Consider the following 25,524-nt stretch of genomic DNA (forward strand, 5'->3'; position numbering starts at 1 on the left):
ATTTATAACTTTATAAAGTTACCAGAATTATGAACATTTGCTTTTCTCTCTTGTGGCATTTCGTACAGGAATAACAGAAAGAGACATATACAGAGAAGCTTGGGAATAATTATGATAACTTTAACGAAAGTTTCATATACACCGTGCGCAAAAATATTAAAAGATATAAATACGCACAGGGAGGGGGAGGGACGAAGAGTCATCGATCTTCTCGACGATCGGTGGGAACAGATGTGTATTTTCGTTCCGATGGAGAAATGGCCAAAGATACGTGACACGACAATTGTATAGTTTTTTTGATAAGATTCGGCGCGCGCGCGCATCTCGGCGATACGTGCGTTCGAGAGGTAATGATTAATGTGAATCATATGTTTCCATCGATAAGCGAGTCATCCAGTCACGATGACGAAAAGGTGTCACCTTTGTCGAAACGTTACGAGATGATGGAGGAAACTCGTGAAAATCCTATTGCGTCAGTTTTCCGCGAAAGGCATTACCGACCATCTTATAACTATTTTGCTTTACGTTGTCCACGTGAATGGAACGTCAGTCGGAGGAACGTCAGTTGGAGAAACGTCAGTCTTGGGATATTCACGAAATTGATTTGCGCCAACCGTAACACTTTAATCTCGCACCGGTAATTTTACCGGTAATACAATTATCATGATGACGTTGGCTAAAAATATCAATGCGATATTGATATATGCGTCACTATTTCTTGTGTCATCTTTCATTCGCGCGATAACATAAACCGCAAACAATTCTTCCTGTTACGTCTTTAAAATCGAAATAAATGTATCGTGTGTATCTTTGTTACGATTTTATCTGCCGTTATTTTCTTAGAATTCATCGTTGAGGTCACCGTCCTGCTGTAAAGAGAGAGCCTGAGATGAAATAAGACAATGAAATAAGATATACGAAAGGAGGGACATGATAAATATAAGAATCCAACTCTCATTATAAATATAATGATAGAGAAATATACATATTATTTTGATATATATTTATTCATATTTTATTATTAATATTAATTTATATTCTTGGAAAGATATTGATTACAATTTAGTTGCCTCGAATTTTCTTTCATATTTTTAGAAGGACGTTGATTAAAAATGCTTGCATTTCCCATCAAATAGACCTTGACGATAAATGCATATCTTCATTTTTACGATTCTTATGTCATTGTTGTTCACTTATTATGATGTCATCTCGCTGATCTGATGCCACGGTCGAGACTTGTCGAGAATAAGGAAGATTGTTAGGATGTTTTGGAATACATGGGAGGGATACAAAAATAAACTGCGTTTCCGCAAACTTTGAAGTATCGCGGAAATAAAACGGACGCACATGAATAGTTAAATGTCTTCCTGCTAATAACTACGAAAACACATTATTCGCAATATGAAAATAAATGCGGAAAAACTGTACATTATAGACATGTGTCAAGAATTATACAACTGAATGGTTCGATATGTGTAGTGTCTATGTGTCGCTGTAATAATCGCCGTTGCGACTCGGTCATTTCTCTTCAAATGTTGAACGAGTGATATATGGATATATGGACGTTTCACGTGATCTCCATTAGGTTTCCAATCGTAACACGGTTATACGTGGCAATGTTCTCGATCATGTCAGCCGTTAAAAAAATAGAGAATTCACATATTTAACATCTTCCGACATTAGCTCTTTTATCCGCCTGAATAGATTTTTTTATTACTTTTTTTTATAACTTTCACGGAGTTTTCATGATTTCTTTTTTATTTCAATTACTTTTCGACTGCATAAAAATTATATAAGATGTCTTTATCACTGAATATAATGCGCTTATTGTTTTTTTATATTGTTTCATAAAGTTTTGTCTTAATTTATCTTCAATAATATGATCACGAATTCTGGATACGATGAGATCTCCAGATTTTTAATTCTTGAATTTGTCGCCGATAATATATAAATTGTGGTCAAATTTATTTATAATGCTTCTACAATTTTCGAGTAAGTAACTTGAACTTATAAGCATAAACACACATATATATATATATATATAATAAAATATAATATTTAAAAAATATGCGATTATAGTATGTTCTCCGTTATAAACGTTTACACAAGTGAAGGAATTAAGTTATCGAAGGAAATAATGGACGGTATGTTGCATAATTTATAGGACTTTGATCCAGTGGACATCGTCTGAATTTTCGTTTCTCCGAGTCGCGTTTAGCCATCTGCAAATCCAAATGTCACCACACACGCTGGCAAATCACTGCCACTGAATTAGCATAATCTCCTCGTCTGCGTGTTATGTGCTCGTTGTGCTCGTATGCGCGGTAATTCCTAGTCCAATGTTCCCGTTACAAGTAAAGCCGTCTGGAGTTTAACATTTCGTACATTTTATCGCGTATTAAAGACGTGCAATTATCTCGCTATATATAAATCACCGCTCATAAACATGCACAATTATTATACGTGTATATAATGACAATATGAGGAATTAAGAATAAGACAAACAAACATTATCACATCAGCATATCTACAATTCCACGTGCATTGATATTTTTAATATGCGACAGAGCCGCTACTCGTTGCTATTCCTAATAAACGCCTGATGGATGAACATGTATTTTTGCCTATGCATACACGACACGAAGTATGCATCGCTAAATTGATTCTTCTAAGCTTCATCGACTTGTTTACGCGCTAAATTTGCAAGCGTTGCACATTGAAAATCAACGAGATAAAAGTAAAGAATGTAAAGATGAATCTTGAGACGAGTCTCTCCTGTTGACAGATGAAAGATCGATCGACTATGAGGCTGTGAAAATATTTTTAACACGCGAGACCACGCGATTATAGCGAGAAGTAGCGATTTAAAGCCGTGTATTCTGAATTTTGTCCAAGAGACCGATACGCTGAGGAAATACGTCAGAACGTCGTATAACGGTACGTGATCGACATTTCGCTCCGACAGCTCGCGGCTCCTTTTTTTTTCGCTTCCGCCATCCTTTCATAATTCTTCCTCCTTCATGCGGCATTACGCGAGTGTCACGCGCGTCGAGACTAACTTATGTGATACTTGACACAGAGCTACCGGCGGTAACGAGCCACCTGGAACGAGACTAACGAGCATCTCACATTTCGTGTGATGCATCTCGGTGAGCGATACGCGTTGACGCCGAGTCGCGATGAGTCATGACGGTTTTTCGGCGCCATTCATTGCTATGGGCGATTTCGAACAACGTTATAGGAAAAGACTCGCCGAGCGCCTAATCTCGGTTATTGAAGCTGTCAGGTATAGTTTGTGCAGCGCAGGCATAAATGTATCGACACACTGGCGACTGCGTATCAATGGATTAATGATATACGTGGATTATGTAACATCTATCGGCAAATAAATGAATCAACGAACGAACGAACGTTGAAGTGCGATTAATCTGTTATTTCTTTTTTTTCTTCTTTTTACGGAGATTATCATTTTTTCTCGCGTTTTTATCTTTTTGAATCGTGAATACAATGGAAATGTATTGTATATAAAGAAGAGATTTAAATGTAAAATATGGCTATTGAGGTTTAATCTTTAGACTGCCGGAAAGCTTTTGTGACTCTGAACAAATTTCGAAATTCTGCGTAATATATATGTTATTATATAGAAAAATTTCTGGGAAAAAGAACCATTACTTTGACGAAAAAATGCTGGCAGTATAAAGGTTAACAACTGCTATCAAGATTTATTATCTTTACATCGTATGTACAAAATTCACAGATGGAAGGCGGAAAAAAATATTCTTTTATTGCACTTGTGGTGCTATTCAGAAGAGAGAGAGAGAGAGAGAGAATATAAAAAAATATTTTTTTTCTACTTTTTTCGGAGATGACGCAAGTATTGACGGACCAAAGTGCAGGTTCTACGGCATAACGTCTGTCTGCAGATGCTCTTGAATAAACTTTGGCGGTACGTGGAGGAGAATTTAATCCGAACGTATCGCCAAGTTCCTCGTCGGGCTTACATTTCGCGGTTTCCTTGTCGCGAATCGACTTACGCTCGTTGGACCGCGCGCTTCAGCTCTGCATTTACTGTTGTCTTATGCTAATTCGAACACCAGACATTTTCGTATTACGCAATGTTCGCGCATGATATTCTCTCCCTCACGCGATGTGTATTATCCTGTTTACACACATCCGATCGCATATCAAATATGCACCTGTCATGGGCGATCTATCGCGCCATCAATATCGCGATATATGTATTGTTGGAAGATTTTGGATTCGGACATTGTGTGTGTCATATATTTTTACATCTTATTTCCATATTTTTTAATTACAGAGAAACGTAAGTTCGAAGACTTTCGGTATCTTTCTTCAATTATCGCTCAATTTCCGCTGATATCGCGACGTAATATTTATATATCGTTATTTTCCGTCTCAGTGTCAGAACATTGTCTTGTATGTACGGTAAAGTGTATTTTTTTCCACGTGGTCTTCGCGGCTTGATCGTTAAGCGATGTTTACGGAATCGATACCAGCTGAGGTTGCACGAGGACTATCGTCATTAATTACGCGAAGACGGTGTATATTATTAACATATACGCCATTCTTAGCAGTTCAAAATAAGAATATCATGCTCGGTATTTTTTCTCCATTATCTATAAGAATCATTATAATTCCTGCGAAATTATATGCACCAGACATTATCTCGCGATAGAAAAAGTATTGTAAGTATATGTATCTCACAGTAATTATAAAATTCGTTACCGGACTTTCTCGTGCGGCGTAGATAACGATTTCGTGCGTGTGTAATTAGCGTGACAAGAGAATAAAACGCTCATTGAAATATTGTAAATACCGGACTCGCTTCATTATGAGGCTCACTAGTCGTGTTGTGACTCAGTTTCCGTGTAACATATTGTGTTATAACGATGTTTATCACGGCACGTGCAAGAATTATTACTTATTATTATTAAGAACATTATTACTTATAATAATTAGAATAATAATTATGCACAAGCATGATTTTACATATTGCATTATTAAAATAAAATTCGAATCAATTTGGTGTATGTATGTATGTATGTATGTATGTATGTATGTAGGCTTATTAGTGCAATTTTTTATTCTACTTTTTTATTAGCAAAAATATTTCATACCAATATATTATTACCATTTTATGTAATATTTAATAATAAAGATACCGACATTGCTAATATCTGCTCAAATTATGGGCATCAATAATTATTCAAATATATCTGAAGATAGAGATACAGGATTTAAATTAATATGCAAGTTAATAATATAAAAAGTGAGAGAAAAAGAATAGAATTTATTACATCACAAAGTAGCAAAGAAACATCAAATATAAAATATATTTACGAAATATATGCAATGTCGCATTTATATTTTTCAGATTGTTCGATTAATTAATAAGATGTTTTAAATTCGCAATATTTATACAGGGCACTTTGCATTAATATAATAAAAGCGATTTATGTGACTGATCTTCATTATTAAATGAATCAGAAATATTAAAATACATTTATAATTACAAATTTAAACATATAATTTTTTGTGACAAAATAAGTGGGTGCTCATATATCATAAAAACATAAGTAAATATCGGTTTCTGTTATTTCAAGCATTTCTCTATTAATTTTTAAACATTAATGTGAGCTTACAACAATAATATTACGCATTTGCATTTAGAGTGAGAGATGAAATTCTTTTTAAAATAAATACAATTCTAGACTAACATTGTTTACTCTTCTTAATTAATCGTAAAATAATAAAAGTAAAATTTTTTTCTCTCTTTAAGCTCAACCTCAAATAATTTAATAATTTAAATTTCGAATATATATATATATTTGAAATTCATTAAATTGTTAGCAGAAAATTTATAATAAAATATGCAGAGTTTAAAAACATGAGCCTCAATTAATAATAAGTTTAATTTCAGACTTTTAAAAAAGGATAGACATATATCTTGAACACATTTCACATGTCGTTTTTATATTTTTAGCATTTGATATGATAAAGACAATATCGCAAGTAGGAACCAGTTCACCCGGAAATAAAATATTGTGCGAGATAAGATTTTTCACATACCATCAATTGTTTGTTCTTATGCTTTGACAAAGCGATATTGTAAAAACTTTACGATATTAATACCGTTACCTTGCCGCAATTGAATGCATTTTTTTATGAAAAGAATTGTAAGGTCAACAAAAATTTGCACATATTACATATTAAACATACGCTCAGTGCTAACTAAATACGAGCCTTGAATCATATTGACTTTTTATTTATTTATTTATCGCTGTTATTATCTGCGGCGAGCTCTAACAATTTCTTCAAACTTATATTGCTTATAATAATTCGTTCTTTTTTTATTACTACGATATAACAGCATGTTGCAATATTCAGCGACATTTTTCATTGCTCGAATTCCGAATGAAAAAATGAAACGTAAATTTGATGACTAATGTTTTTAAAGCGTATTTTAATAAATTGTTGAATTTTAACTGGTAAGACGTGTTTTCAAAATTGCACGATTATATTTATATTTACCTTTATCACATGTGCGAAAATAAATTCACTCGATTTAAGTATTTGTAGTTATCGGTCGATATTTTAATTCAATATTGATCCAATTTTCGTGAATATGTGTGTATATGTGTGGTATTATTTGCGATATCGAATACAACGGTTATAAGTAAACAAATTAGTGTTTTAATAATTTTGTACAACGATTGCCGTGTATAGATTTTCGGTTAAATAATATCTAACAATCGCTTGGAGTCTATAAGTGCATCTGTCGCAACACAAGTATGTTCTCTATTTTTAACATCGCTTAGTTACTAACGATAAGCCACACCTACGGAAGTCGATAATGCCAGTAACGTCCGAATAAAATGATAAAACGCAAATTTCATAATTAATATTTTAAGATGCTTTTTAAAAAATACTTATTTAATTTTAACTGGTAGGACATATATATAGGAAAAGTAAACACGCAATTAATGTTGGATATTGTTTTAAATTTTTAAAACTTTTTTTATATTTTCTATACTTTTAGGTTAGGTTAGGTTAACTTTTATTAACTCGTTAAACATAATTATCATTACTTATTAATTTATTACATTATTTATTCATGACATTTAAGAGCATAATAGAAAAAGAAAATTATTGCATTGAAATTATTTTAATTATTTATTATTCATTTTTCGCACACAAACGAGAAATCTAATAAAAATGTATGGATCGAAAAATCTTAATCGTTTAATCTTAGTCTTTTTAGAAATCTTTTTTGCATTAATCAATTCGTCTGAAAGATAGATAAATATTTTCAAGATTATTTATTGAGGAAAATGATTGAATTATTTAATAGAGCATTTGTATCTGATTATCACGAACATGTATATCATCGGTGTGAATTTTCTTTTTATACTCGTAATATAAAGTTCGTTCTACATAGCGCGCGTTAGCACGTTACATAGCGCTATTTATGAACGTATATTCGCGGACTTATCAGGTTAGCTTGGCCCAGAGACCGTAGAGTGAAAAATACACTTGATACTACGTCATAAAGTGCAATATCATGTAATAGAATGCAATAAAAGTATTTGAAAGCTGTGTAAGTTGTCATTTAACGATCGGCAGCTGCAATCGGTAAAAATTTTAGATTTTTCGATACTGGAAGTAAAAAGAAGAAAACATAGAGAAAAAAATTTATCGATATGTTCACGGATAAACTTGATACTTGAGATGGATGAGATAGTACCTCTAAAATATCTTATCTTGAGATATATAAAATTCATTTTACTCTCTGATTGAGAGTCAAGTTCATTTTTAACTCATCTCGATGAATAATTTTATTTCACTCTTTATCAGTTGTGCGACTTATGCAACAATTACTGTTTACATAACATTGTAATTATTTTACGAGTGCTGTAATGTTAAAATGCATAATCAGATATATCGATATTCAACCTCAATAAATAATGACATACACAAAGTAAAAATGCAGAGTTTTGCGATGTTTCTATCTTCTGCAATATTTTTATTATAGGTTGTGCTTAATCAAAAATCAGTTTTTTTAGATGGTCCGAGAAATAATGGATCATCTTGTTTACGATTAGAAAAAAAACGGTCGCGTGAATCTAATCATATATCATATTGTTGAAAAAATTCGGCAAATTTTCCCTTTCTTCTTTCTTTTTAGGTCGCATAGTCTAGATAAAAGAAGGCAAAAGTAGGCCGAAAGGATTTCGCAATACTGCTCGCATATTTGTTTTAGTCGATTTTTATGTGAGGATTCGTTTGACATTTATGCTGCTGTTGGGTCGATAGTTTGCCACTTGGATTCCAGGATAAGTTTAAATATATAAAGCTTCTCAGTGAGATCGTTATTCGGAGATCAAAAATAGTTATGTGTATCATTCTTCCATATATGTACTATAACAATAAGTAATATTTCGGACATCAGTCATATAAACTTTTACATACCTTATCAATTTAGAATTTAGAATATTTTCCTTTATAAAACTTGTTATATATTTTATACAAAACCTCTTTGGAAATTAAATGCGCTTGCGTTTGAAAAAAAAATCAGTTTGTGAAAACGTTGAAAGATTGATTTATCGATATATATAGTTTAGTACAGAAATATCGGAACAATATTGAGTGTCTATGTAAGAGAAGAAAGGCAAAAAAAAAATAAATGATAACCTGAATCACCTTCCATTCGACTCGAAGGACAATAATCACGGTGATTGCTGTATAATGACCGTCGTGGCTCACCATAATCTACGTTGCGACTTTCACGTAGACCTCTCGACACGTATATGTAAAGTCTCGGTTACGTATATTTAAGGAAATTTCTTGAGTGACCCCGCATATTCGTGGACTATGCAATAACAGCAATAATAATAATCGCGTAATTAAACATTCGCAATCGAATATATACTATGCTTGTACTTATTTGCACAATCAGATAAACTATTTCTGTCCCAGATTGGATAAGATTCATATTGTAACGGTTGCATACACATACACCTTTAGACTTTCGAACAATTCTACCGTCAAAACTGGGTCACGCGCACAGGAAGATATCGTGCTTTGACAATAAAGAACTATAAGAATAATGCTTTGGCGATGAACGCACCGAGTGCTAAAAATTTTGTGCAAGAGTTTTATGGGCATGCTTGGTACGATGCATGATTTCTCGAAAGAAGAGTCCGAATCAATCCGGATAAGTCTGACTGAATGACTTATGTTAGATTCAGTGGACAGAGATAGACTCTATTGTAAATGTATGATAGAAGAAGAATAAGAGGGAGAAAATATACGGAGTATAATTTTTTTATAAAAAATAAATAATATATCTTTACTATATAAAAATTAAATTTTTGGAGACATTATTTTTAATGTAAATAGAAGAAAAATTTATTTTGTAATTACTGCACATGGTTGTTGTAATTAAATTTCGTAAAAAAAATATGTGTAGTCATCTAGTGATTATTAAATGAACGCTTACCTGGGAAGAGTTACCTGGGAAGTGCAAATATAGCCGGTATTACTAGTTAGTTCTGCGTTTGTCCAGTTACCGTTTGATGTTACGATCGACAAAATTGCTTTATTTCCTGTTTTTTTTCTCGATTGATAAGCAGTGAAGAATGGTTTAATAGCATGCAATAATAATAGTATAATAAGTATGATAAGTCTGATTATATACTTCACGCATAATATAAAAAAACAAAAAAGAACCTAAAGAGGGAATATAATAATACAGAAAAATATTTATCAAAACACTGCTGATCGAACCATGCAACAAACAATATAATAACAATATATTTTATATATATTATAATAATAGTTTATATATTAATATATCTTCTCGCTTCGATATATGCATCGTGATAATAAAATATAAATGTTACGTCAATAAGCATAAACCTTTTTTTAACGAAATTGTGCAAAAGTACCAATTATCATAATTTTTATTGACTCTTTTACATGATGGGTATAAATATCCATTTTTTTTGTCCATAAAAACATTACAGTAATCTCTTACAAGAAAAGTATGTGACTGTATATTTACATTAGTTCAATTACAATGTGATTACACTTAGAAGTGCTATTTATCTATATTACATATGTATAATCGCACCGATATAATAAATCGCAAATTATCAAAAAATCAAACACCACAATGGCAGTGTCGTCTTAATTAGAAACATACGCATACGGCTCGAAGTATTGGCAATCGTATATCTCGTAATCATTAAATTGAGAGGCTATAGTAAAATAAGGCAGTACGTAAAAGTCAATTACAATTAATATAGACTTTATCCATAGCAAAGATCTTTGTACGACTAATGGACCTATAAATTCCATAATCTTTCCGAACAATATTGAACGCATTCGTGGCACGAAGGGAAAGATCGAAATGTTATAAAATCGGTTTGCCTGGTCAGTTTGCCTAGTCTCTACTCGAATATGTTTCGTTCTTATTTACATTAAATGTATTGTATATAGATATGCGTCATATAAAAAGAACGCAAAGTAATTACGCAATCTAATCGTGGTATAACCGGACATCGCGAATTTTTTAGTCGTTACTTACGTTATATCTCGATGCTTTTGAAACAATAGCCACTTGTACACTGAATTTAAACTGAAGAGTTTATTTCTCCAAAAGTTTATTTCGCTTTAAATAATATTTAAAATTATTATTAAGAAAAGTTGAGAGTATGTATTAGAAAGTTAATACGGGAGAAGTAGACGTATAATCTTCATATTTTAAAAAATATATTTATATATATGAAATATAGTTTATATGTGGAGAAATAAACTCTTGAATTGTACATTTATACATTTGTTTTCGACTATTTTCTCAAATTCATCGATGATATATTCAAATGTGACTGGAATTTTTTGGCACGATAATTGATTTATTTTCCGATTATGTCGATACGATGGCATATGCGGTTACATATTTACAAGATTCGGAATGCGCTGATTGGACAAAGAATCTTGTTTTTTATTCTACATGAAAAAAAACGTTATATTACATTATTTTCTTTTATAACGGTATTGGTCAAGCGATTAAACTATCCCTTAGTTCTTTTTTTACAAGTAAATATACAGTATTTACAAGAATTTTAAAGGAGGAATGTAATGAAATAACTGCCCATAAGACAGTAGATGGATCGGATAGTAAGATATAAATTATTATCATTTTGGTTACCTTTAGCTTGTCGAGTCACTATCGATTATTTTACAATCGGAGATAATTGCAATTATTTATCAGTAACATTTAAAGATTGCTACATCGAAATGCACTGCTAGTGATATTGTAAGAAATATCACTCTAAATACAACTAAAAAATTGTCAAAATTTTTTTCTAATATTCAATATTTAAAGAATTATAATTTTTTTGGATAAATTTGAAAAATAAATATGTGAAACATTTAGATTACAATTAAAAGAGAGATGATACACACACACATATATTAATGTATCACAAAATATAGAAAATATATCGACGGCAAAATTAAATTGGTGAAAGAAAAGAACAACAAAAATTATGTAAATCATATTTTTATTACGATAAAAAGTTAATAAAAAAGAATATGCAAGTGATATTGTGCTTAAGGGTGAAATATTCAGTTTTGCAACATTTATGAGATTACAAACATGTGATGTGATAAATCCTACGTATAGAGAACAAAAATCGTTAATTCGTTCAAATATAATCTAATAGATTACCAATTAGATAGATGACTGGTTTATGAAATTATTAAGTATGCGAGATATGGCAAATTATAATATCGCGTTTTAAAAATAAATTTCATTTATTTTTGCATATGAAAGACGGTTGCAGTGTAAATTTCTTGCGAATAATTAAACTAAATAACTTAACCAGAGATTACTGGCTCGATCTTATGGTAAATTTGATGCCTTATGAATCTAAGCAACTGATATTTAACAATTGTGATGCGAAACGAAGAAGTACGATTATCAACATATTATCCGTTATTTGAATAAATTGAAAGAGAAAAATTGAAAATCTCTTGCAAAAAATAAAACGAATTAATTTGCATACATTAACTTAATTCGCTTAATATATATAATATAATTAATATAAAATATATTTTTTCGAACTTAATTTTTGTTACGTGATCCGTATATTCTTTGGCGAGATTGCCCATAATCTCAATGAGGATATCGGATCAGGTTAACAAATTAAATTAATGGAACGATGCACGGGCCGGAAATGTCGGGTTTAGCAAATTGTTTCGACGATTTTATATTAAACGTAACCTACATACATCTGTGCTTGTCACGCACTTATAAATGAAATACAGAAATCATATACATATATTGGAACGTATCTTTTTAAAACAGTCATTCTTAGTTTACTAGGAGATGTGTGATATTTTTTTTATATTTTAATCTCGATAAAGCAGATCATTACAGATCTTATGTATACATCGTATGCATTATGTTCGTCACTCGTCGTAAAACACATGAGAGAGACAGATAGGGGATAATATTAAAAACAACCATCTATGAAAAGAGTATTATTCGTCTTAAATAGCACAGCCGCTTTGCTAAACCCGCGTTTCCACATTGGCGCCAGTGACTCGTGAGAAATTACAATCGTCAGTTAACTTAACTTCTTTATACGGTGAAACAAAGTATGACTAATCAACATCACGAATCAACATCGTGTACTTATGATAGAGGTGTTTCTAGAGTGAGTCGACAATAAATTCGTATAGCGGACTTGGTATGTAAAACAACGGCGTTCCTTCAACAGATATTTCTCGCTAATTGTACCGATATATTCGATTAATTAACGTGATGAAATTTACAGGGAATAAATTTGTAAAAATGTCTTTAAGGAAAAAAAAGGATATATATACGACATATTTCGCATTCATGCTCGAACTGTTTAGCAACAGGTTATATCAAGCAATCGATTGGCACGTAGATCGATCAGAGAAAACACATTGGTATTAGATTTTTGCTTTATAATTCAAGATGCATTTTGTAAAATTTAAAAACTTATCAATTGTAAAATTTAAAATTTAAAAACTTATCAGTTTCATTTTTTTATGTGATTATTTTATTAATTATGTAATTTTATTAATTATTTAATTATTTTCGTACACGGTCCAGCCGCGTTAAAATGTTTTACGATCTAATTATAAATTTTCGGAAAAATTTAATTTTTTGTCTCTTTTGTCCAACGAAATAAATTTTCGTAGATTCGGGAAAATCTTGTGATATTTTCTCAGCAATTTTTCCTGCGAATTTTTGCTACGTTGTCGCTAAGTTCGAGCATAAATTAATACGTAAGGAACCGTCGTGTATATCCTAGCACACAAGATTTATAAATATTAACAGCCCGAGTTAGCACGTTGCGTCACCCACGTCTACTCGCACGTAACCCACGTAAAGCAGATAATTCATTCAACTGCACGTGCAATTTAATACATGATATAAAATACATACACTTCGCTCATATTTACCATGTCGACCCTTTATAACAGCATATGTCAAAATCTCTTTGATATTATTTTTCCCGCAAAAGATTCCATATCAATATAAACATATCAGATTATTATCGCAATTCATAACAGCGTTTATTTATCGCAAACAAGTTTGTTACATGTAATTTTCAATATTTTTAGCAAAGGAAAAATGTAAACATAATATTATGATTAATTTCTTTTCTCTTTCAATTTTATTTAAAAATAAATTTTAATAAATTTTTTAATTAAAAATAAATTTTATAATGAAACGTAAAGCGCGAGTGGCTGGTTTTAGTAAATCCATTTCCGAAATTCACGAATTCATCATTGTGCTCATTCTCAGTTATCGTAGCGATAAATAGCAGCTATTATAGGATAAATCGAGGGGTCGAGGAGGTCTTTTGAGTGACGTGTTTTCTGACGTGCGTGCGATACGAGTAGACAGGGTGTACGACGGACACCTGGCCCGCCGATGATGGAGGGATGTGCCGACTTGTGGGATCAATATGCCTGAAGTGGTACGATGGATCCACTGCCATCGTTTTAACGAGAGCGATTGGAGCAAGGGAAAGTTATTGTACACTCGTGCGTGTTGTATGGCTGCCGTTCTTCCCCGTCACGGCGGAAAGTTGTTGTTTCAAGTGTTGTGTTGTGCGGTGAAGTCGACTTTTCTCGTTCACCGCGCCCCCACGACGACGTTACGTCAATCGACTTTAATGGCTCGACACGTTGTAGCTCGCGGACCTGGCGAGGGTGTTTGTCTGTTTTTTTTTCCATATATAAACGCGCGAAACGTATCGACTTCCGTCTCCGAGCGAAATTTCGCAATCGACCGTGTCCTTCGAATCTTGCCACGGTCGAGCGATCAAGAGTTGCGAGTCGTATTAAGGATCGATTGCATTTATCGGTTAACTCCACCAGGATGCTCGTTTGTACGTATGTACTTAGCACGATTGAGTTTTACTAAAAAATAATTGATTAACCACAATTAGTGATGGCTGATGTTGATTTAATCGAGTCTGACAGTCAACTATTTGATAGGTTCAATTAACTAACTCTGGTTAACGAAACTTTCTATCTCTCTTTGAGGCAGAACTGTGACCCCTCTAACTTTATAGGTGGAGAGCGAAAATGTAGTTAATACCGCGATTAAACGACGATAATCGAAGTTGATGTAATCGGCCCCGAGACGTTTCGAGAGAGATCGAATTGCAAGTACCAGGCACAGGATGAGATCTTATTGTTTGTTCTACGAGTATCGATTCTCAGTGGAATCGAGTTCGCGTCTTAAGTGTCACTTGTGATTGCTTGTTGACTTGGATTAAGAGAGGTGCGGATATTCTGGAACAAGTCGTTTTTCGATTCGAGAATATCCATTTCGTATAATCCAATAATTCACTCTTATACTCTTGTCATTTAAGACACTTGTATTTCAAATTGATATTATATATATACCTTAAAAAAATTATTAAAAATATAGCCAGAAACACATTGTATTCTTGTACGAAATTCTGAAATTTTTTTATTTATCTGGAGCGCGTTTTACAGACTTGGATGGCTCAGTGTAAAAGAATGAATTATCTCATAAATATAAAAAAATTCTAAATTTGAGTGCTGATTCATGTAAGATTTGAAAGCAGATGCCTGTCTTTCGCAATTCTTGAGCGAAATATTTCGGTGCGCGATTTCTCGCAAAGAAGTAGATACGTTTCGCAGGCAACGTCGAGATGAAATATCGAGACGTTCCGCTTCGGTGATGAAGACAAATGTTACTTTGGACGTTTCATGACAATATCATGCGATGCTCTCGAGTCGAAAAACCTCGCTATTGGACGCTCGTGTCGGACGTCCTCTCGCCGACATTGTCCGATATTGAGAGAAATTAATTATAATTAATAAAAATGTGCATGGCAATAAATTCTATTTTATTTATTAAAAAATTTTAAGCGTTCTTTTAAATTAAATATATATCACCGATTTAAATACGATATCAATAAAAAGTTAATTTTTTTATTTTGTAAAATTGAACATGTTACAGATAAATTGTTGGTTCTCATTTTATATATTGTATATTAAATAAGAAATTATATCTGTTTTAATTTTTTTATAAAATAATAAAATTAATTTCTACGAAATGCCATAAATAACGCAGCTATAAATATATTTGCAAAATTTGTCACTATTTTGGAAGATTGCTCTAATTCTATTTACGATAAGAAATCCATCTACGAACAAAATTAATTAACGCGCGGTAGATAAGAATGAACTTCGAAAACAATCAATTTCTCTCGTTATCCGACATATAATCAGGGAGTTAATCGATTGAACGGTATAGAAAGAGTAGGACGGGAATCGTCGCGTGCAATTGCGAAGTTTCTCGGATGTTTACAAGTCGAAGGATTTGAGCGGCACGAACGTAAAGTTATCGGCAAATTTGATTATCGTCGAAGAATCGCAAAGATAACAGGCGTATTGGCATCAACCCGTCTGACGATATTTTTTTTGCCTCGATCGCCGTGAAAATCCCTCGAAGGGATTTATGTTTTCTCTTCATCCAAAGGAAGTTCCAATTGGTCCGCTCGCCGAAGCTCCGAGTCCGTGTCGAGGTCTTGTAACTCGATCAACGTAGCCGGTTAGCATCTATAAAGACAAGATGCTAGACTGCCGTGGGGGCACGCGATTGTCAATGCCACTTTGCCTTTTGCGCGAATATATCCGCGCGCAAATTTTGCGCGAAGCAGATTCCCAGAATCTGAAAATAGCAAGGATACTTTATTTATTTAAAAGCTACGAGAACTAGGAACAAAATTATTCTTAGCACTTTCACAGAATATTCGAATGTTTTAAACATGTTGCTTTTTATATTTGATTTAATTTTCTATAATAGAACAAAATTTGTTCCTCTTATCATACAGAAGAGACATACAATTTCGGAAATATTTTAGAATTCTTCTATTTTACAGAGTTCTAAATTTTACTGGAATAAAAGAATTAAAATGTTTCAATCATCTTATTTTATTTCTGAAAATACGTATTATTTTCATATTTTTGATGAGAAAAGTTGAAAAAATAAATGAACGTTGAATCAACTCTGTGAAAATGATAAATATGTAAAATTTATATATAGTTATAGAGAGAAATTTGCATAAAAAATATACATGAGACAACTGTACGCATTTTTCAATTGAAAGAAAGCTGCTCAATTTACATTTATTTACTTGCTATTATTTTGATAGTATACTTGTGTATTTTTTGGTGCATATATATATAGTTGATATACGTTATATATAATATATTCGTAATTTTAAATAACTAGATACATATGTACATAATTAGGGGTATCTGAATAATTATCTAAATAATATAGATTATGAAATAAAATTAATAAAATCTATCGTAATACAACAGATAATATCAACATGCTTGAGTATTGATTCGACTCATACATGAACAATAATAAAAATTTGGTGCCATAAATAAGCGATAATTTAAAATCCTTTAATGAAATTTCAGAAGGCTTAATATATTACATTGATAAATGCACTTGCATCGCTTAGCTACGTATTATTACTATGTATCTCGCATCTACTTTACGTCTTCTCGCGTGTAACGCGCTACGAACGAGATAGGTAACAGTCAACGTTGCAAGCGAGATAAAGTCTCACCTTATTTCCTCTAGGGCATGCAACGGCTCTAATAATGCTCTCGTAGCAGGCCGCATCGGCGAATATATTACGAGAAACGTGCTAAAATCTGATTTTAACACTTTGAATCAATGACGACAATCTCTCGACCGACATAGAATGTATCTGAATCGCAAATTGAAAATTAAGCAAGTTGTAAGGTTTAAGTTTTCCATTATAAGCGGAAATTTAAAAGAATATTCCGCGAAAGAAAGACAAAGATATGTATTTAAATTTTAGAATAAAATTTTTCAAAAATTTCCATCAAACATGAATTTTCATCTGGGTATTTTGCCAAAGTTTTATGATTCTTTACTCGAATCAAGCGTAAAATGGAGAGATTCAAAGTGTTAATTATTCGCGAGGCGGGTCGATGGATTTGCACGTACTCGTTAAAAGTTCACCGATGCGTGTCGAAGGTCGGAGTTTGTACTTATACTAATGCATTTTACTGGTGAGTACCTGAGCGAATGCCGTACCAACCACACCGCTGGCAATCGCGAGGAGATTACGCTCCATCCACTCTTCGCCGGCCTGTATGCAACCTTTTTCGTAAATCACTTTGGCGACCTCAAAGTTCTGAAAAAAGAAAGGAGAAACGGCTACTTGGCTTACCGTTTGTTGCCCCCCCGGTATGTTATTATTATAGTTGGTTAGTCCAGGACAATTCGATGGCGTTAGTTCCGTGAAGGTTTCCGTGGAGAAAGTGAAAGGATAACTTGGCCGTTCTTTATGTAACTCCAGCGTTTTTACCGTCGATCGCGTCAATCGGTTGCTATTTTAATGCGCGCGTGTCGCAACCGTTTGTCGCGACGTATGTTTCGTCATTTATGCAAATTGCCGTAATAATTTGCATTGGATTTGACATAGGCTAACGATCCGGGTAAATGTTTTTTCTTTTAAGATATACTTTATGTTTAATGTTTTGAATTACTGTATCAATCGTGCCTCTCTCTCTTCTCTCATGATAGAGGATTTATTTGCTATAAATGAATTGTAATAATAACATTGATAAGCTATCATGAAAAATTACGACGAATTACGCGGATGCGAAAGCCGCTTACGAGTCCGAGAGAGGATAAAATCTGCGGCGTCGTTAACTCTCGGTCGCTCGAGCGAGGATCTGCGGGAAACGTTGAAAAGGTCAGACCGTCCTCGCTTTTACATCCCGCCGCTCGATCCCGGTCTCCACTCCGTTAAGTGAAAACTCAATAAGGTACTTGGTCCGGCAGGCATTTCCTCTCCGTTTTCCACGATTCCGTCGCGAGAACTATATCATCGGGAGAAGAATCTCGCGAAGCGAGCTTTACGAAGAATGGCTCGTGCATTACGAGAGTGACGTGCTTAAAGAAGCGACTCTCTCAGCCATGGATATCGAACAATAAATTCCGCCGCTTAAATCTCCTAGCGAGTTTCCGGCCGATAACTTCAATTTCCAGTCATATAAAGGTAGCAACCTAATTTATTGGGGTTTGGTGGACGGGGGTTGCGTTAGAGGGGCTAGATCGAGCCAAGATAAAATGGTTCCTGGGGAGGACGAGGAAGAGAAGAACGGAAGGAAGATTCCGAGGGGAGGGAACAAGAGGGGAGGACACGTACGTGCTCAAGAAAATATATACGGGTACGGTGGCGCGCGAAAGGCGGAAAGGGGGGGGCGGGAAAAGGGGTCTAAGTAACAAACCCACTCTGTTACGTCGTGCCTCGCGCGTTTACTCTCAAGGAGCCGGAGAGTAACTACGCGAGGCTTTCAAGCTGCTACTTCATTTACACCTTATCCCTCTCCGCGACCTAACTTTTCCAACATCGTCGTCCCCCCTTCTCGTTTTCGCTGATGCCGCGATACACGACGATATTGTGCGACTCCCTCATTAGCGGGGCGTTAGATGCCCTAATTACTCGAGTCTCCGCCCTGCCCTCTTCGTCGTTTCGAACAACTTTGTGCGGAAACTGCTAATTTATTTGGACTCGTCGCGCGCGTCAAAGCAGCCGATGATGCGCGCCATGACGATAACGATAGAGATTGGGGGGATGAAAAATAGGTGACGAGGGTCTGATGTGTACGCAACGTGACTTTGGTTAAGCGCAAAGTTAATTGAGACTCTCCGACAGGGCGTAAGGTAAGCGAACGACGAAGATTTTTGCGAGTGGCAAGGAAGATTAATTTGACGATGAAAAAGACCTCTGGAGAGAGACTCGTGCCCACTCGTTTTTATTCGTTTCCACCGTTCGTTGTGCGCTACTCGCTAAATTTCTCACCCCTTGACGAAGACCTTCTTTAAGCTCGTTTTTTTTTTGACAGGCACGAGGGCAGTGGCAGCCTCCCTATTTTAGCGTACTATAATCTGCCGTATTAGCATAGATAACATCGCAATTCTAGCACGGTACAATCACGTGCGCTAGCATAGATAAGCGCGCGATTATAGCGCAGCATAATCCCGGGCTCTAGCGTAGTAGTATAATCTCGTGATTTTAGCGTAATATGATTCTGCGCCAACCGGCTCCGCGCGTACGTAATTCTGACGTTATATAATTGCACGCGAGCGACTTTACGGTCTCGCGATGTGCCTTGATAATTTCCCTCGAATCAACATAAGTCTACGAACGTTTGTCTGTCCTGAAAATCTTCGATCTATCAATCTATAATCAGCTATAAAATCCCCATTTCAATTGACAGAATTTACATCGACTGCCGTCAGTCAGTCAGTTGCGATTTTTCTTTACTAAATCAATTTATCGCCCCATTGAATCATTCGTTAATTTCGGAGCTACATATTGACCGACGGTTAAGTTAATCGTATTTTAATAACAAATTTAATTATGAATTTCTCGATAATTTTCGATTAAACGTGTCAATTAATGTAATATTAATGCGCACCAGTTTACCGGCCGATACGTCAATATGCAATCTTGTTGCGACATAATTGCATGCGAACATCATCGAAATAATAATAAAACTCGTCGGCCGCGAAATTGAAATTTGAATAATTATCATGGAATTAATAGTTGCGCTAAGAGAAGGAGAAAGAGAGACAGAGAAAGGGAAAGAGAGATTCACATTTATGACGTGCAAACTAGTTTTTCGGACGTTTATTATGCCCATTGGAGGAAGAGTAGTATAATAGTTCTGGCCGTCAAGATTATGCAGCGAGCTGGCAGTAATTTACCGTACTGATTATGAGACAGACAAAAACTCGTATTATTGCATCGCGTGCCAGGTTCGTATAAGCGCTTTTATAGAATAGTTGTATGGTATATACGCGCTTATGACTTACGCTCCTATCTTCATTAAAGAGAATATAATGTGCCTAACTACGCGAAAAGTGGCGTTTCCAAAGAAGAAAAAAAACGAACGAAGCGTTTTGCATTGTTTGAAATTATGCAATATTTCTGAGATATGGATAATAATTCCACAAAATTCATTACCCGACAATTATAAGATTTGTCTAGACAAAGGATATATATAATATATCAGAATGTGTATTATATATATTTGATCTAATATCGTGTTTCGTGTTTTAACATCATCTATTATAAATTTCTGTCGCAAATATTTCGATCGACTATTCAATTATTGCAAGTCAAATCTAGTACATGTATATATATACACATATGTATAAAATTTCATACCAAAGACGTACATCTCTCTGACGCATACTATGTTTTGCAAATAAATCAATCGTAATACGAGCTACGTTCTCTATAGACCTGTTATGTGGAACACAAAATCTTTTGTGTTGGTTTCGCTTCGATATTGCACTATACTATGTGTTTGTACACGTGACGTTTTTGTTTAAAAGCGGATATATACGTGTGGTACTTACCGTATCGATTCTTTCGCACAGCCGTCGCGTATAGACGTAAAATGCATCGATGAAAATACGATATACACGTCGTAAATGAACGTACTTACTTGCAATGTGACCCATATAATGACAAGATACATTTAAATGTACATATTAATAACGACATTTCTAAATTTGACAATGAAAAGGCGAACATGTGTCATAGAATAGTCGACATAAGCAGAAAGAAAACGGAAACGTCAATCAATTTTACACAGAATGTTCCAAAATCATAACTAATTCACGAATGTCCTTTCCGTCAGTCGGTTTGAAATTGATATATTTTCACAAAATAAAAAATATCAAGATGCAAAACTACACAGTGATGAAAGGACACTCTGGTGACTCTGGAATGTTCTATGCGCAAAGTTTCATCACGTCTACATTTAACATACATGCGACCACGTTGGCAAATAGTGGCATCTCTATTGAAGGAATCGAGAAGTTGGGAAATTGCAACTTTCTCAAACTCGGCGCGCATATTTAGAGCTAATTGGCATCATAGTCGAGACTTGCCGCGCGCAAAATATCGCTTAATGGAATTAAAGTTTCAACAGTAAACCGCTTTGCATCGCGCGCGCGCTCTCGGTCGATCTCCCGCCGAAGTTTACTTCTTTCGGTCTTTACACCGTGGTATAAAAGCGGATCGATCGGCGGCAAACTGTGTAAGCGCGCGGCCTGACATATTCATACGTACGCTTTTAGAAAGGTAAGTAAGGCGACGCACGATCGAAGATTCGATGGCGGAAATACGCGCCCTCGCAGATGTCACCGCCGAGTGCAACGAACGATAGTTGGTACTTTCCTTTCCGTGACGACGATCGCGACTATCAATCTCCGCGAGCGCTTTATTGTCGGACGGTATTTCTCTCTACGCGAAACTTATATACGCGGTTTGTCTGAAAATCCGCGTCGCTTCTTGCGAGAGATACTTTATTTCTACGCCGTGGCGCAATTTCGCGCCCGAATAAAATAGAAACTTTCATTCATGGAAATAGAAATATCACTCGAGAGATTTCTGTTTACTTGGATAACTATATCCGTAAAATGTATTGCGGAATTGAAAGCATCATTTTTCTAAACGTGCTTACTTTATTTTGAAAAATTCCTTTTAATATATTATATATTAAAGTATTATACAGCAAACGCATTATATTTGTATTTAGATTTTTGGATTATATTCCAAGCAGAAAAGGTATTTCGATGAATTCGATTTCATCGAGCGATCGATCGATGCGCAGTTTAGTAGCTCAGTTAGTCGATCGACGAGCAGAGAAAGTTCAGACTTCCCATCTTGGTGGACGGCAGTTTTCAGGGAAAGAGTACCTGCAGAATCATGGTGCAGACCACAGCACCAGCGACGGGTACGAGGTTCAATTCTAGCCACTCCTCGCCCGCTCTTAGACAACCCCGCTCGAATATACTCCTCTCTCCCGTCTGCATTGGCCCGAGAGGGCAAATAGAAATGATTTTAAAAGTCGGCAGACACAAGATCTTTACTTAACATCTCAGACAGAGACGCTCGAAATTAGATCGTTGTTGTAAACCGAGAACAAACGTCGTCTCGCTCCCGATGGCAAAGAGGGGAGTGAATAAAAAAAAATAAATGATTCGCCCGTTAGGTTCTAATCGCGATTCCCACGCGCAGAAATATGTATTTTTTATGTTACTACGAATCTACAAAGCGCACGCCCTTAAGGGAAAGAGGAAACTTAAGAGGGTTTATCGACTGACGCGCGAGCATAATTTAGCGGTTTAAACCACAGGGGGAAAGTAAGAGAAATGTAATAAGGTGTTCGTGATGCTCGCTGTTGCGTGAAGTGGTCTAGTGCAAGTGTGCTGTAACGAGCGAAAGGGGGTATTCGTGATGGTGCACACGTAACATTAGTTCTCTTCCGCGTAATAAATTTTTACAAAATTCGCCCGTAGCAGTTTATTTCGGACTTAATTTTTTATTTGTAAAATTGGTCAAACGATAATATCTGTTTCGGATTTAATTTCTATTAATTTGCACATATATGTTCAAAGTGAATAGCCGATACTTTGCTAATGTGCCGGAAAAAGCTCTTTTTCATTATTTATTTATTCGCTTTTTATCGGCTCGTAACGCATCGCGGCGCATTAACGATCGTCCGGCAAAAAATATAATTAAGCGATGGGGGTTTCTCGATGAAAGCGTAATTAGCGAGGGCGAGTTTCAAGAGCCATTACATCGGGGATGATATATCTGCTCTTAAAATAGAAGACGGCACAGAAGTTCTTATTTCTCTTCCACACTTTCTCTCGTCCCTTGGATTCGAGCATTTTCTCTCTAATTAAGTTCCACGGTTTCTTGACCCGAGTCGTTTTTTAGCTGCGCTTGTGTAGACATTGTGTAATCCTGCGCGCGCGGCCTATGCAGAACTAACTACCCTTGCGAACTACCCTTCCTTATCTCAAATCTGGACTCGCGCGATAGAACGCAATTCCAAAGACAAATTATTCGGTGCCCCTTCGAGGCACGTTTTCCTTCCCTGGTTTACCGTATCTTTCGCGAAATAACGCAAGTTTCGAATCGGAAACAAAGCAAAACTAACAGTCGGAATACTAAGATGTCGCTTAGAATACTAGATGTAACGTAAGTGTGAAGTTTTATGATTGTTAACGAAATTAAAAAAGTTTTGTTTAGATGATATAGGATCTCTTACAATGAAAGATGAACTTAAAATTAAAAAGAATATAAAAAAGAAAGAGAAAAATTGAACAAAAAGGTAATAAAAAAATAGCTATTATTCGCGCTATAATTGAATAATATTTATAAACGCTAGTTTTGTCTACATCTGGAATTTTCTGTTACTCGATTACGTTAGTCATTACTTTTACAATAAGATGGGAGAAAACAAAGGTTTTTAATTAAAAATATTTAATTGGTATTAAAACGATAAAAGTAAGATATTGTACTTACATAACTAGGCTTTCTAACGTCGTAGCCGCATTGTTTATTTTTAATAATTTCCTGAAACAAATAAGAAGATTGCTTGACTTTCAACAGTGCGATTAGTACTTGATGAGAAAATATTTTTCAAGACGGCAGAAAATTGCATATACTAATCAATGTATAAAAAGTTACATTAGGTTTTCGCTTGCAACAGCTAAAAGGCACGCCGCACGCTTCCCTCGAGCCGATGTCGCTCGACGAACAATTGAAATAATTGTTGCGGTCCCAATCCTTTGGGCCCTCAATACCGCAACATTGCAACTGGAAAAGATAAAAGATAAATTTTATAATTTTGTGCACAATAATACATTTTTTTAATAATTTTAAAACAATATTGATATGTGTCTGGATTTTTTTAATATAGACTTTTACAACTTTATATTGAACTCTAACATTTTTTTTCTCATTGATCCATTATGTATAGAGCGCTAGAATAGAACTCGTTTCTATACGTAATAGTCGGGTGGAAAATTCGCCGCTTTAAAACGTTCATACAGACGAGAATGTTATCTACATGAGAGCAAAGTTAGAGAATCGTGCTCAAAGCGCATCAAGGGGATATTTTGCATTATTGGCGGAGTTCGCGCAGTGCCGATATGAAGTGCCGATATGATCAATCGTGATCGAATTTGCGATGAATACCACGGATGAAAATATGAATTTCAAACGCTGTCATAAATAATTCCGGTTGCGCTGGGAATTGAGGAGCGGTATGATATTAAATACGCGATTTATATAGAGCTCCAGTCGCGCGCGGGGGGGGGGGAGGGGGTAAGAAAAAGAGAAGAAACGAACTGGCGCGTATCGTCCAGCGGCGAAGTAATAAGAGTGCGAGAGAAAAAAGGAATCCCATCGCAAGCAGCAGAGTATTAAAGGAATGAGAAAAAGGCCAGAGGATGCGACGTAAGTCGGATTTGGTCGGTTGGTCCAAATTTCGAGACTCATTAAACTTCAATATCTGTCTTCTCTACAAGACTTCAAGGCGTTTTATTCCTTCTCGAATACTCGTATGTGGTAATCGTCATTGGGCAATTTAGCATTTTTTTCCCGCTAATTACATCAACCGTCAGATTAAAGAATAGCAGATATACATACATGCACATTGTAAAAAAATATTACAAAATTATGTGAATAATATAAGCGTAAAATTATGCAATATAAATAATGCAATTATTAATAAATAATGAATGTTATTATTTATTGTATAATTTCTTACTTCATACTTGTTCATATAATTTTACATATTTTTTTATAATACATGTATATCTTTTATAAAGCTCATCTAATAAAAAATCTCTTAAAGCCAATGTTAATTTTGCATACAAATATGCCCTTGAAAATGACGTATTTCGTATTAATGATTGCTTTTAAAGGACAATTCATTCAGTGATCTTACAAGTATTAATTCATTTGGGATAATTATAAGATAGGATCAGTAATTCGCTGCACCGTCAATTAATATTACTGTTATACGTTCGATGCATTAATTAATCAA

General features: G+C 34.7%; 2 protein-coding genes across 4 annotated transcripts in view; one reads left to right on the forward strand and one right to left on the reverse strand.

The window, feature by feature from the left end:
• The window catches only part of Mrps24 (mitochondrial ribosomal protein S24), a 127,103-nt gene that overhangs the window by 6,953 nt on the left and 94,626 nt on the right, over nt 1–25,524 (forward strand). The window lies entirely within an intron of this gene.
• Nucleotides 9,966–25,524, reverse strand: part of Tsp26a (Tetraspanin 26A) — a 105,646-nt gene continuing 90,087 nt past the window's right edge. The window contains exons 6-10 of one of the 3 annotated variants that reach the window (XM_083107024.1): nt 24,162–24,290; nt 23,997–24,047; nt 22,379–22,489; nt 17,673–17,789; nt 9,966–16,279 (exon numbers count right to left, since the gene is read on the reverse strand). In XM_083107024.1, the coding sequence (XP_082963150.1) occupies nt 16,211–16,279; nt 17,673–17,789; nt 22,379–22,489; nt 23,997–24,047; nt 24,162–24,290 (477 nt within the window). In that variant the 3' untranslated portion in view covers nt 9,966–16,210. The remainder of the gene's footprint in view (nt 16,280–17,672; nt 17,790–22,378; nt 22,490–23,996; nt 24,048–24,161; nt 24,291–25,524) is intronic. The other 2 variants (XM_083107023.1, XM_083107022.1) reach the window with 2 other exon arrangements.

This window comes from Camponotus vicinus, unplaced genomic scaffold (assembly GCF_025532165.1).
Source record: "Camponotus vicinus isolate PSW18456_S1 unplaced genomic scaffold, iyCamVici1.0 SCAF_8, whole genome shotgun sequence".
NCBI lineage: Eukaryota > Metazoa > Arthropoda > Insecta > Hymenoptera > Formicidae > Camponotus > Camponotus vicinus.